The sequence below is a fragment of the Bubalus kerabau genome, chromosome 6, assembly GCF_029407905.1.
Source record: "Bubalus kerabau isolate K-KA32 ecotype Philippines breed swamp buffalo chromosome 6, PCC_UOA_SB_1v2, whole genome shotgun sequence".
NCBI lineage: Eukaryota > Metazoa > Chordata > Mammalia > Artiodactyla > Bovidae > Bubalus > Bubalus kerabau.
Window position 1 is genome coordinate 26,742,068 of NC_073629.1, and position 15,467 is coordinate 26,757,534.

Genomic DNA, 15,467 nt, shown 5'->3' on the forward strand with positions numbered 1-15,467 from the left:
GAGTCCCTGTTTTTGTTCTCATTTCAATTTTTATAGGTAGCTATGTTCAGTTCTCTAGTTATTTATTTAGTCCTTTAAATATATGTTGCTCTAAGGTGTTGACTATTCTGAAATGGAAAAAGGCCAGACCCACATATATGTACTGATTTTGGTTGGTTCCACAAGGAGAGGTTTGTGCCACAGGCTAAGCAGCACAAAAAAGTGAAAGGCAAAAGTGAAATTACTGGCTATCACTATGACTTTTACCTAGACGACAACTGAAGATTTCAACTGGAAAAAATTAAAGGGTCTAAAACTACTCTTGGGTCAAATAAACATTAAAGTATGACACTACAGAAGATATAACACATTAATAAAGATTTATTATGAGAACACAGGAATCAACCAGTTCTGAGGAAAACTCCTAACTTGAAAATTCTGTACTATTTAATAAGAACAAATGAAAACAATTGCACTCTGTTCTAACAAAGTAAGAAAAAGAATGATAAACTTGAGCAACAAAGTAGAAGAATCAGAAAAGCTAAAGGCAGAAGTAAATGAATTAGTAATAAACAACTATCAGAATAATAAATTCGAGATGATTCTATGAAAAGAACTATACAATAAATTTATAACTGATTTTTTTAAAGCAGTCATTCAAAAGTGTGAAAGGAGTACGTCAAGGCTGTATATTGTCACCCTGCTTATTTAACTTGTATGCAAAGTACATCATGCATGCAAAATGATGAAGCACAAACTGGAATCAAGATTGCCAGTAGAAATATCAAAGACCTCAGATACACAGATGACACCACTCTAATGGCAGAAAGTGAGGAGGAACTAAAAAGCCTCTTGATGAAGGTGAAAGAGCAAAGTGAAAAGGTTGGCTTAAAACTCAACATTCAAAAAACTAAGAGTATGGCATCCAGTCCCCTCACTTCATGGCAAACAGATGGAGAAAACAGTAGAAACAGCAGCAGATTTTATTTTCTGGGGCTCCAAAATCTCTGCAGATGATGATTATAGCCATGAAATTAAAAGATGCTTGCTCCTTGGAAGAAAAGCTATGACAAACCTAGATAGCATATTAAAAAGCAGAAACATCACTTTGCTGACAAAGGTCCATATAGTCAAAGCTATGGTTTTTCCAGTAATCATGTATGGATGTGAGAGTTAGACCATAAAGAAGGCTGAGCACGTAAGAATTGATGCTTTCAAACAGTGGTGCTGGAGAAGACTCTTGAGAGTCCTTTGGACAGCAAGGAGATCAGATCAGTCAATCCTAAAGGAAATCAACTATGAATATTCATTGGAAGGACTGATACTGAAGCTCCAATACTTTGGCCACCTGACGTGAAGGGCCGACTCACTGGAAAAAGACCATGATTGAGGGCATGAGGAGAAGGGGTCCACAGGGGATGAGATGGTTGGATGACTTCGCCGACTCAATGGAAGTGAGTCTGAGCATACTCTGGGAGATAGTGAAGGACAGGGAAGCCTGGAGTGCTGCAGTCCATGGGGTCTCAAAGAGTCAGACACGACTTAGCAACTGAACAACAAATGGGAATATATAAACACAAAAAAGGAACTGAGAATGCTACAAGAGACAGACATAAAAGAAATTAAGAAAACAAAAAAAAAATTTTTAGTTGTATTTTCCAAATAAATTTGAAAATGAGTGGAACTGACAATTTTCTAAGAAAATGAGCATTATTTTGACTTATGAAAAAAGAAACAGAAAAATCTAAACACAGACCAAGAAATAAGAAATTGAGAAATTTTCAAAGAGCTACCCACAATACAAGAACTGTACTGTAGAAGTTTCATAGAATAAATTCTACTTTTAATTTTAAGGATGACAAATACTACATAAATCTTGATAGAACATAGGGGGTAAAAAACTTATGATTCTGCATACCACTGATGCAAAAATATAACTTAGTAAAAAAGTAAAACTATTGTCTGATCTCATTTGTGAACATCATGGAAATATTTAGATATGGACTTGCTTACCCCACTCCAGTACTCTTGCCTGGAAAATCCCATGGATGGAGGAGGCTGGTGGGCTGCAGTCCATGGGGTCACTAAGAGTCGGACACGACTGAGCGACTTCACGTTCACTTTCACTTTATGGTGAGTTTATGTTCAATTTGATGAGAGACTGACAAACTGCTCTCCAGAATGTACCATTATATACTCCCAAAGCAATATAAAAAGTCTAGTGGCTCAGTGGGTAAAGAATACGGCTGTAATGCAGGAGACACAGGAGACGCAGGTTAGACCACTGGGTCAGGAGTTCCCCTGGAGAAGGGGATGGCTACCCACTCCAATATTCTTGCCTGGAGAATCCTATGGACAGAGAATCCTGGCAAGCTACAGTCCATAGAGACGCAAAGAGTGGGACACAACCAAAGTGAGCACGCACGCACTGGTTGTCCTCCCATCCTTCTCAATACTTGACACATTGCTGCCCTTTTTAATTGAACTCATTCTAGTGGGTATGAATAATAGGATTTTGTATTATAGTTTGAATTTTAATTTCCCTGATGACTGATGCGCTTATTGACCATTCATTTATATTCTTTGGTGACGTATTATTTCCATATTCTGAATACACGCTTATACATGTACCACAAATATTTTCTCCAATTCTTGGGCTTGCTTTTTCATTTCCTTAATGTCTTTTGGAGAACAGAGATTTTTAATTTTCATGAAGTCCAATTTATCAATTTCTTTCTTTAATGGTTTACTCCTTGTGTATTCTTAAAACTCTTAGCTCACCTCAAAGTCACAAAGATTTTCTCAAATGTTTTTTACTGGAAATTTTATACTTTTAGTTTTTATGTTTAGATTTATGATCCATTTCAAGTTCATTTTTGTACAGTGCTGAAGAGTCAATGTTTTTGTTTTTTTCTGTAGGAGTATATGACTGATCCAGCACCACTTATTAGAAAGACTTTCCTATAACCCATTGAAAGCATCTTTGTTGAAAATCAATTAAAAATGTATGTGTAGCTCTATTTCTATTCTTTTCCAGTGATTTCGATGTCTATCTTTACACTAAAAACTGTACTGTCCTCATTACTGAAGCTCCACAGTAAATCTAGAATCAAGCACCACAAATCCTTCAATTTTGTTCTTTTTAAAAACTATTTTGATTATTGTACATGCTTTGAGTTTTCATACAGATTTTAGAATCAGCCTATCAATTTTTATGGAGAAGTCATTTTTACTTGGATTCCTTTAAACCTAAAGACAGATTTCAAGAGAACTGACATCTCAACAATATTGAGTGTTCCAACTCATAAACATGGCATGTCTTTCATTTAAGTTATTTTCCATTTCTCTCAATAGTCACAGTTTTCAGTGCACAGATTGTGCACATAGTGTATTAAACTCATCCACATGTATTTCATGTTTTTATGCTACTGCAAAGGATATTATTTTTATTTTATTTATAACTGTTTATTGCTAGTATCGAGAAATATAATTTACTTTGTATATTGAACTTGTATCCAATGGCCTCACTACTAAATTTGTTTTCATTCTAGTATTTTGTTGTTATTGTTTGACAGATTCCCTAGTATTTTCTTCATGAACAATCATACTGACTACAAATAAGACAGTTGTACTTCTTCGTTAATAACCTTTGTACTTTTCTGTCTTTTTCTTACTTTAGTGTACTGGCCAGGGCTCCCTGCATAATGCTACATAGAAGCTGGAGAGCAGAGACATCTTTGCCTAGTTCACAGTTTTCAGGGAGAGTGTCTAGTCCCTCAACATTAAGTATGTGGGGATTCTTTTTCTATTTGTTTGGTTTTGGGTATGTGTCAGGGGAGCAAGGGTAGGTATGTTTTAATGCTTTTTATCAGGCTAAGAAAGTTCCCCTCTAGTTCAAGTTTGCTGAAAGTTTTTATTATGCTTTTATTATGGATGGATGTTGAGTGTTGTTAAATGCTTTTTCAATAACCACTGAGATGATCATATAATTTTCCTCTTTTAGTTTCTTAATATCTTCAGTTATATCGACTAAGTTCCAAATGTTAAACCAACCATGCATTCCTAGGATAAAGCCCACTTGGTCATGAGGTGTTATTCTTTTTACATATTGCTGAGTAAGATTTACTAAAATAAATCTAATCTGGTCAAAGATTTTTATGTCCATGTTCATAAAGGAACCATGGTTTATGAACATGGTTCATAAAGGAACCATGAGGAACACTGGTTTATAAGTTTCCTTACACTGTAATACCATTGTCTGGTTTTGGTATTAGAGATTTGGTGGTGGCACCAAGTAGATATATCTATTAGGTGTAAATACCTAACAAGAGCACTTCAAAATACATAAAGTAAAAGCTGACAGAACTGAAAGGAACAAGAAAGAAATCCAATATAGAGTTGGGAACCTCAACACCCCTCACCTAGTAATTAATAAAACTACTAGATAGAAAATCAGCAAGGACAAGGAAGCCTGAACAAACCCATAAACCAATGAGATCCAACTGACATTAATAGAACATTCTACACCCAATAACAGTCACTACATATATACACATTCTATTCAAGCATAAATGGAACATTCACCAAGACAGGCCATATTCTGAGTCAAAAGGTAATTCTTAAATAATTTAAAAGACTTAAAGAACTGTAATCACACAAAGTATATTCTCTGACCATGAGTATGTGTGTGTGCTCAGACTCTCAACACTTCTGACATTTTGCAACCCCATGGACTATATAGCCTGTCAGGCTTCTCTGTCCATGGAATTTTCCCAGCAAGAATACCGGAGTGGGTTGCCATTTCCTTCTCCAGGGGATCTTCTTGACCCAGGGATTGAGCCTGTGTCTCCTGCATTGGCAGGTGGATTCTTTACCACTGCACCATTTGGGAAGTCCATTCTTTGACCATGATGGAATTAAATTAGAAATCAATAACAGAAAGACAAAAGAAGAATCTCTAAGCATTTAGAAATTAAACAACTTAAGGTAAGTTTTTAAACATACTGAATTGATTAAAAATGAAAATACAATATATCAAAATCTTTCAGATGCAGCTAAAGCAGCACTTAGCAGAAAACTATTTGACACTAAATGCTTACATTGGAAAAGAGGATCTAAAATCTATAGTCTAGGCTTTTAGTTCAAGAAATTAGAAAAGCAAGAACAAAAAACAAACAAACAAACAAACAAACAAAAAGGCAAGAACAAAAGCAACCCAAATCATGCAGAAGAGTAGAAATAACAAAGAACAGAAATCAAAGAAAATTAAAACATAAAGGAAACATAAGAAGATCAATGAAACCGAAAGCTTCTTCTTTGAAAATATCAATGAAATTGATAAAACTTTTAGCAAAACTGACAAAGGAAAAAAAAGAAAACATAAATTACCAATATTAGGAATAAAAGGGGATTATAACTACAGCTACCATAGATATCAAAAAGGTAATATTACTCCAAACAACTCTATGCATATAAAATCAATGGCTTAGATGAAACAGACCAATTCCTCAAAACCATCAATTACCAAAACTAAGCCATGAAATTAAAAGACACTTACTCCTTGGAAGGAAAGTTATGACCAACTTAGATAGCACATTCAAAAGCAGAGACATTACTTTGCCAACAAAGGTCCGTCTAGTCAAGGCTATGGTTTTTCCAGTGGTCATGTATGGATGTGAGAGTTGGACTGTGAAGAAGGCTGAGCGCCAAAGAATTGATGCTTTTCAACTGTGCTGTTGGAGAAGACTCTTGAGAGTCCCTTGGACTGCAAGGAGATCCAACCAGTCCATTCTAAAGGAGATCAGCCCCCAGTGTTTTTTGGAAGGAATGATGCTAAAGCTGAAACTCCAGGACTTTGGCCACCTCATGCGAAGAGTTGACTCACTGGAAAAGACTCTGATGCTGGGAGGGATTAGGGGCAGGAGGAGAAAGGGACGACAGAGGATGAGATGGCTGGATGGCATCACCGACTGGATGGAAGTGAGTTTGAGTGAACTCCAGGAGTTGGTGATGGACAGGGAGGCCTGGCGTGCTGCGATTCATGGGGTCACAAAGAGTCGGACACGACTGAGTGACTGAACTGAACTGAAATGACTGAACCTAAGGTGAAACAGATAGTGAATGGCCCTTATAGCAACGTGAAATAGAGAAACTGAAATTGTAGAAGTTGTAGTTGAAAATCTCCCAGAAAAAAAAGCTCCACATGCAGATGGTTTCACTGGCAAATTATATAAAAAACTTAAGAAAGACTATCAAATCAACAGTACAGAAAAATGAAGAGCAGAGAAAACTTCCAAATTCATTTTATTACACTGATACCAAAACAAGACAAAGATAGTACAAGAAAAATACAAAACAATATCCTTCCCTACATATGAATGCAAAATCCCCAACAAAATATTAGAAATAATTAGCAAGTTAGAAATAACAAAAGAACTTATACATACCTGGAAGATAAAAGGCACATTTCAAAAAAGCACTGTAAAAACAAACAATATTCTTTTCCAAATCAAAATTCTTTCAAATGTAAGAAGAACTACCCCTAACAAAAATCTTTCAATTCTCCAAAGTATCTAAGTAAACCTAATTCATTCTATTAATCACTGTTGGAAAAATTATTATCAGTGGTAACCTATGTCCAGCAACATTTTCCTCTCCCCACTCACAAGGTCCAGGACTGAGCCCCAACTAGACAAAATCAAACCAATTTATCCTGCTAAGATGTCAATCTGAAAATATAAACACACAGAGGAAAACAGAGGAAAGAGATAAAGAAAAAAGCTTAACTGGAATCAGATCTACTCTAGAACATCACTGATCTCATTAAATTTCTTTTTTAGTTTAAGCCATTTTGAAATGAATTTCCTGTTATATGTACAAAAAGAAACCTTGATGCCAACCAAGTACAAACTAGACAGAAGTCAGAGGAATATGATTTCAGTTACCATATAAAGAATGTTTTAATAATCAAGGCTAAGAAAAAGAAAATGGACACATTTTAAATTTCCTTATAATCTAGAATATTATGAACAGTGAAAAGCAGAAGTGTCGGTCACACTCGTGTCCAACTCGTCACAGCCCCTTGGACAGTAGCCCATCAGGCTTTTCTGTTGATGAAATTCTCCAGGCAAGAATACTGGAGCAAGTAGCCATTTCCTTCTCCAGGGGATCTTCCCAGCACAGGGATCAAACACACATCTCCTGCACTACAGGCAGATTCTTTACCATCTAAGCCACCAAGAAGGTTCAATTCCTGCTTATATGCTCCTATAGTAATAGGTTAAGATTTTTAAAGTTTCTTCCAACTTTTACGATTCTAATTTTATAAAGGCATACAGAATCTGGGATGTCAAATGAGACACTATGATCCTCCCCTTAGAAAGATCTTCAACAAAAAACCTAAAAACAGATTAAAAAAAAAAAATCCCAAATAATACTCACTAGCAAGAATATGAGATGTAAAATAGGAACAAAGTAGGAAAAAGTCAAACTCTTCATTAATCCTTTAGTAAACTAACTTCATAACTAAAACTATCAGACAAAACAAACAATAAAGGATTCATTCCCACTTAGTTTATTCCACTGGAAGAAAAATGTAACCGCTGAAATGTTTTTCTAAAAGTATCAATATAAGCACCTACTTTTGACTACTGAAAATAATATAGATTGCATTTTCATTTTTTCTACATTTTCGGTACAATTTTGTCAATAGATTTTTCCCATGTGCTGGTAATTTTTTTTTTTCTGTCTTTAAAGTTAGCTGAAACAGAATTAGAAGCATGAACTTCAGCATGAAGTTGCCTATAATAAAAATCTGGCTCCATTATTTACTAGCTGTACAACCTTGAGTAAGTTAGTTAACCCTAATTGTGCTTCAGTTTCTTCCTCTGTAAAATGGGAATAATAATAATAGTACCTGCCTCATAGTGTCTGAGTACTAAATAAGCCCGCTCACATAAATCACTTCTATCAGTCCTTGGTATATAGTATGCTTATTATTCTGCTCAGCTTACCATAACAAAACACCATCCACTACAGGGCTTAAACAACAAAAATTTCTTTTCTCACAGTTCTGGAGGTTAGAAACCAAGAGCAAGCTTCCAATCTTTAGAGGAACAGCTTCCTCTTGGCTTGATGTTCACCTTCTTGCTATATCATACCCACTCAGCCTTTTCTTAGTGTATGTGCAGTGGGAGAAAAGATTTTGGGTGCTTCTTCATATTCTTTAAGGGTTCCATCCCTTTCTGATTAAGGCCCCTAGTTTAATCTTAATTACGTCCCAAACACTCTATCTCCAAATACAGTCACATTGGGAGGCAGAGCTGCAACAGGTGAATTTGTGGGGCACAAGATTCAGCCTTCAGGAGTATGCACTGTATAAATACTATTGATGCTGCCACTAGTAATGTGTATGTAACTATTGTTACTAGTAATGTAACTAGCAATGTGTATGTAACATACACACATACAAAGGAAAATACAGTTTTATTCACAAACCCAATTACGGAATCTCTAAAGCAAATAACTGACCTCATACCTCAATAAAAAGGTAAAAATTTTATTGGAAAATACTCAATTGATACTCATTACAAGATGACCCCTCAGAAATACCAAATCAAAACTGACAAAATCTTGCTTCTGTACCAAATTAAAAGACTAATTTTGTAAAGTCACCCTTTCCAACTCTCCTCTGTCCATGGGATTTTCCAGACAAGAATACTGCAGTGGGTTGCCATTTCCTTCTCCATTTCCAACTCTAGGCTCCTTTAATTTCTATGATCTCACAAATAACTTTGTTTATCCAGTAAACCAGTTTAAGTGCTCCTAATGACCAGTCAGTAAGAACTCACCTGACAATAATCTGAACCTGTCATTGCCCTGGTCATCATTTACCAACCTAACCAAATAGTGATCTACAAAGGTCACTTGTGAAGAAGTCTGACAAAAAGTACCACAAATTAAAACCACTTTTCATAAGGGAATTCCCTGTTGGCCCAGTAGTTAGGACTCCAAACTTTCATTGACATGGGCCTGGGTTCAATCCTTGGTCAGGGGACTAAGATCCTGCAAGCCACGTGGCATGCAGCACAGCCATAAATAAATAAACAGCAAAACCCCTTTCATAAAAATGCTATTTTTAGAAAGAGAAAACATTAAGTCAAAACGTACCCATTAGGATTTTAACAAAATCACATTCATTTAAGAAGGAAATGGGTTTGTCTGGTGGCTCAGATGGTAAAGAATCTGCCTGAAATGGGGGAGATCTGGGTTCGATCCATGGGTCGGGAAGATTGCCTGGAGAAGGGCATGGCTACCCACTCCAGTATTCTTGTCTGAAGAATTCCATGGACAGAGGAGACTGGCAAACGATGTAGTCCATGACGTTGCAAAGAGTTTGACACAACAGAGCAACTCTTTCAGACTTTAAAAAAGAAACAACCAGTTTGCTCACTAAATGAATTATACTGACTCATAAGGAATAAAATTTTAAGAAGTTACCTGAAAGCTCATTTATCTTTAAATTCAGCAAATAATCATACCTTACAGTTACTGATTAAGTAAATTAAGTTATTGATTACAGTCATGATTAAGTAAAACAAATGTATGTTATTTACCTACTACCTCACCTAGGACCATACTATTTGATAAGTCTTACTATATTAGATGTTCTGAGAAATAAGATTTAAAAAACTAAACAAAAAATTAACATCCAACTCATTTTAAAAGGGCTCAGAATTTACCACTGAGTTTAATACAAACGGATGGTTAGTTGCAGAGAGGATCTAATTTTAATTAATCATTAAATATCTTTTACTGCACTAATGTCTCACTGTGGCCTCCACAAACAACAGTAACTTAATTCTGTAACCTCTGCTAAGGAAATAAACTATACTTCATTAAGTGATAGATGCAAAATTAAATGTCATATGTGAGATCTCTGGGTGTCTTTCATTACCTAAAGAAAAAATTTTTCCATTATTCCTCCATCCCAACATCTCTCAAACCCAGGAGAAATTATCTTTTCAGTCATTTTCTTTTTTGACAGGAAACAATCAAGCATTGAAAAAATTATGAGATATCACTGCACAGGAAAAATTCTTCCTTAGTCACAATAAAAAAATAGTTATTATTGTGGTGTTGCATTACAATTAGTAAAGATGACTGCACTTCATGTGACTGACAAATGTGCTTTCTGATTCTATTAGTATTTTCTTGTCTTTACCTACTGCTATTTAAAAGATATCCATCACATCAAGAAGCACCTAAAATGAGAGAAGATGTGAAGACTCTAAAGAACAACTTGATAATTTTTAAGACTTATTCTTAGGTTAAATAAAAGTTGTTAAGGTAGTTAACACTCTTTTAAACTGAGAAATTTAACAAGTGAACTGAACTCATGTGAGGTAGAAAGTTATTAAATTCAAGTTAAACAAAAAGCTCTTCCCCAAACCTTCATCCACACACACACTGTCAATTTCTCCCTTGGAACTGTGAATATACTGTACATTTACTCAATTTATCAACTGAATCACCTTAGGCATGTTACTTATTATTATTTTTTTTTAACATACATAGCTAACACTACTGGAATTTCCTATCCTTTTCCTCCTCTGCAATGTGTGAGTATCAGAATTGGGACTATGTTGAAGAAAAACAATTACAAATAGGTATGTACCTTTCTTACACTAAAGAAAAACAATGCAGAAAAAGCTTCAAAATACAAATATATGACTAAAACATCTGTATGCAAATACAAAATTTATCACTTATCTGTGATAACTAAATCTTGAGTAAAACTTGCAAAAAACTACACCTTGCTTCAAATTACAGTTCCATAGAAATACAGTTGTTACTGTTGTTTAGTCACTTAAGTTGTGTCCAACTCTTTTGTGACCCCATGGACTGAAGCCCACGAGAAATAAAGAAGACCGCCCCCCTTATCTCAAGGTGCCCAGATACCTGGAACCCTGGAGAGTACCAAACTCTACATGTTTTTTCCCTATACATACATATGTATAATAAAGTTTAATTTATAAATTAGGCACAGTACGAGACTGACAATAACTAATAATAAAATAGAATAATTATAATAATTTACTGCAATAAACATTATGTAGATGTAGTCTCTCTCTTCCTTAAAAGATCTTACTGTACAAATGTAAAGACTTTTCCATCTTAACTAAGCACTTAATTGCACTACGGCCATAACCTGTGCAGTCTGAAGCACAACAGTAAAACTAGCACAAATTTCCTTCCTCACAATTTCATGATTAGAATATTTATTCTTAACCTGAGATCTTAATTTCAGCATATGGTCCTTATTAAGTGAAGAACTTTCATCTTTTCACTTAAAGAAAGCACTTCACAGTTTCTCTTTGGCAAATCCAAATTGCTGGCATCACTACTCTTGTGTTGTGGGCCTATTATTAAGTAAAATAAGGACTACCTGAACACAAGCACTGCGCTATCTCCACAGTTGATCTGATAGCCCAGACAGATGGCTAACTAACAAGTAGGATACATTGGACAAAGAGATGGTTCATACCCTAGGCTGGAAAAGGCACAAAATTTAAATTTATTAATTATTTCCGAATATTTCCATTTAATATTTTCAGACTGAGATTGACCATAAGTAAATGAAATAGAAAGAAAACAAAAGCTTAGATAAGCAGGGACTACTGTACTCAGGTTTTAGAAAGTAACTAAATCGTTAGATTCTATTTTTAAAATAAAAACAGTAAAAAAGCAGCCTTACCAAATATATTAGTGGAGTGTCCTTTCCTTGCAATAGGTCTGAGTTCATTATGCCCCCATCCATATATCCTGTAATTATCCCAGGCATGTTTCATCATCTGAGAAAAGAAAAATTATAACCCATCAATTTACATTTTTCACAGACTGTTATCCTTACATTTCATGCAATTTAAAGATTCTATTACTATATCCTTACACATTCTCCTGTATCTCCTACATTAGTATATTATTCTGTTAACATCAGTGTCAATGTGAAAACATATATAATCATGTTTAACTTAAGTCTACACAACAGAACAAAAAATTAGGTGTAATAAAAGAAGCTCTTTTTATTGGGGAGCAAAGTGTCTATTTGGCATTCTTTCCTTTTAGGAACTGCCAATCCTTTCAGACGGAGAAGGCAATGGCACCCCACTCCAGTACTCTTGGCTGGAAAATCCCATGGACAGAGGAGCCTGGTAGGCTGCAGTCCATGGGGTCGCTAGGAGTCGGACACGACTGAGCGACTTCACTTTCGCTTTTTGCTTTCGTGCACTGGAGAAGGAAATGGCAACCCACTCCAGTGTTCTTGCCTGGAGAATCCCAGGGACGGGGGAGCCTGGTGGGCTGCCGTCTTCGGGGTCGCACAGAGTCGGACACGACTGAAGTAACTTAGCATAGCATAGCATAATCCTTTCAGAAACAGCTCCCCTTCCCTCACTGTAACCATGACAGAGCTGTCAAAAATGGGCTCTGATTCCACAATCAATGAACACAGCCTGGCTAGAGTATCCCTAATCTTTAGACCAAAGATCAGCAAACTGTTCCTATAAAGTAAGTATTTTAGACCTTGACGTCTATACGGTATATATGCTAACCACTAAACTCAGCTATTGCAGCAAAAAGCAGCCCTGGACAATATGTAAACAAATGAGCATGACTGGGCTCCAATTAAACTGTGTTTTTAAAAACCAAGAAGCAGGCAGAGTTTGGCCAGCAGGTTGCAGCCTGCCAATCAATCCCTGACCTACACTAAGTGACTGGGTACATGTGATCCAGTAAAGGCAATCAAGTCCTTTCACACATATTGTTACAGATACCATGAGACAAAGGACTGTCTTGTTTTGCAATCTCAAGACCTATGCAATATATAATCCTGGAGCTGAGGGGGGCTAACTCTCCCAACATGGAGAAATGAAGTAACAAAAGAAAATAGAGATATACATATCTGTTGACAATAACATCTACAGGGTTGGACTGAGCCACATTTGAAGCCCTGGTTTAGAGCGCTAGGCTAATAAATATTTTTATATCAATTAGTTTGAACTGGGTTTCTTTCAACCCAGTGAGTACTAACCTATACAACAGCAGAGTATTTAATTAAATATCAGTTGAATTACGTAATAGTAGCTTATGGTGTATCAAACATAATATTCATTAAAACATTTCTCAACTTTTTTTGCAGCCTACTCAGACATGAAAACTAGGCAAAAATATTACAAGGAAATTAAAAATCAATATATCTTAAAAACAAAGATGCAAAATTCCTTAACAAAAATTAACAATACATAAAAAGGATACTACACAATGACTATGTGCAATTTAAGTCAGGAATATAAGTGAATTTAACATTCAAAAACCCATCAACATATTTCACCATGTTAACAAATAAAAGGGAAAAAAACATACAATCATCTTTTTAGATGTAGACAAAGCATCTGTAAAATTCAACACCCAGTCATGATTTAAAAAAAAAAAAAAAACTCTCAGAAAACTATAATTACAGGCAACATCCTCAACTTACTAAAGGGCATCTTCAAAAAAACCCTACAGCAGCCATCATACATAATGGCAGAAGACCCTACTTCTAAGGTTGAGAACAAATCAAATACATGCATGCTCACCACTTCTTTTCAATAATCTACTGAAAGTGCTAGCCAGTGCAAAAAGAAAAAGAACAAAGGGCATAAAAATCAAAAAGGAAAAAGTACCTCTATTCACAAAGCATGTGACTATGTACAAGGAAAACCCTAAGCAATTTTAAAAAGCCAATAAACTAAAAGATGACTGCAGTAAAAAAAAAAATTTAAGTTCAGCAAACTAAAATCAAATACATTTCTACATGCTAGTTGTGATCAGAAATGGATATTCAAAAACAATTACATCTATAAAACATCAAAAAACAGACCCAGAGGGATGGTATGGGGAGGGAGGAGGGAGGAGGGTTCAGGATGGGGAACACATGTATACCTGTGGCGGATTCATTTTGATATTTGGCAAAACTAATACAATTATGTAAAGTTTAAAAATAAAATTAAAAAAAAAAAAAAAGAATATGTGCAAGAACTATACACTAAGACCTACAAAACACTGCTGCTAAAAGAAATTAAAGAAAACCAACAAGGGTCACTTGTTGAACAGTCACTGAAGGCTTTCTCATACTCAGTACATTTGCAAGGCTTTTCTCCGATATGAGTTCGCTGGTGTTTTCTGAGGTTTGCATTCTGGCTGCATTCTGGTGTTTTCTGAGCTTTGCATTCTACCACATTCACTGCATTTATAAGGTTTCACTCCGGTATGAATCCTCTGGTGCTAAATAAGAGATAAGCTGAACGCACTGGTCACAGCAAACACCCTCTTCCAACAACACAAGAGAAGACTCTACACATGGACATCACCAGATGGTCAATACCAAAATCAGATTGATTATATTCTTTGCAGGCAAAGTTGCAGAAGCTCTATACAGTCAGCAAAAACAAAACAGGGGAGTTGACTGTGGCTCAGATCATGAACTTTTTATTGCAAAATTCAGACTTAAATTGAAAAAATAGGGAAAACCACTAGACCATTCAGGTATGACCTAAATCAAATCACTTATGATTATACAGTAAAAGAGACAAATAGATTCAGAGGATTAGATCTGATAGACAGAGTGCCTAAAGAATACAAACAGAGGTTCGTGACATTGTACAGGAAGCAGTGATCAAGACCATCCCAAGAAAAAGAAATGCAAATAGGCAACATGGTTGTCTGAGGAGGCCTTACAAATACCTGAGAAAAGAAGAGAAGCAAAAGGCAAAGGAGAAAAGGAAAGATAAACCCATCTGAATGCAGAGTTCCAAAGAATTGCAAGGAGAGATAAGAAAGCCTTCCTCAGCGATCAATGCAAAGAAATAGAGGAAAACAATAAAATGGGAAAGAAAATCAGAGATACCAAGGGAACTTTTCATGCAAAGATGGGCACCATTAAGAACAGAAATGGTGTGGACTTAACAGAAGCAGAAGACATTAAGAAGAGGTGGCAAGAATACACAGAAGAATTATCCAAAAACTATCTTCATGACCCAGAATATCACGGTGGTGTGATCACTCACCTAGAGCCAGACATCCTAGAATGTGAAGTCAAGTGAGCCATAGGAAGCATCACCACGAACAAAGTTTGTGAAGGTGATAGAATTCCAGTTGAGCTATTTCTAAAAGATGATGTTGTGAAAGTGCTGCACTCAATATGCCAGCAAATTTGGAAAACTCAGCAGTGGCCACAGGACTGGAAAAGGTTCATCCCAATCCCAAAGAAAGGCAATGCCAAAGAATGTTCAAACTACCACACAATTGCACTCATCTCACACGCTAGCAAAGTAATGCTCAAAATTCTCCAAGTCAGGCTTCAACAGTATGTGAACTGTGAACTTCCAGATGTTCAAGCTGGATTTTATAAAGACAGAGATCAAATTGCCAAAATTTGTTGGATCATC

At 35.8% G+C, this 15,467-nt stretch overlaps 1 protein-coding gene across 9 annotated transcripts in view; it reads right to left on the minus strand.

The window, feature by feature from the left end:
• MAN1A2 (mannosidase alpha class 1A member 2) overlaps window positions 1-15,467 on the minus strand; it is a 148,983-nt gene that overhangs the window by 89,341 nt on the left and 44,175 nt on the right. For 8 of the 9 annotated variants that reach the window (XR_008715633.1, XR_008715637.1, XR_008715636.1 and 5 more), the window contains one exon: window positions 11,735-11,831. Coding sequence is in view for 4 of the 9 variants with exons in the window: in XM_055584610.1 (XP_055440585.1) it covers window positions 11,735-11,831 (97 nt within the window). In the remaining 5 variants the exon portion in view is untranslated. Of the gene's footprint in view, window positions 1-1,992; window positions 2,687-11,734; window positions 11,832-15,467 lie in introns of those variants that run through there. The other variant, XM_055584613.1, reaches the window with a different exon arrangement.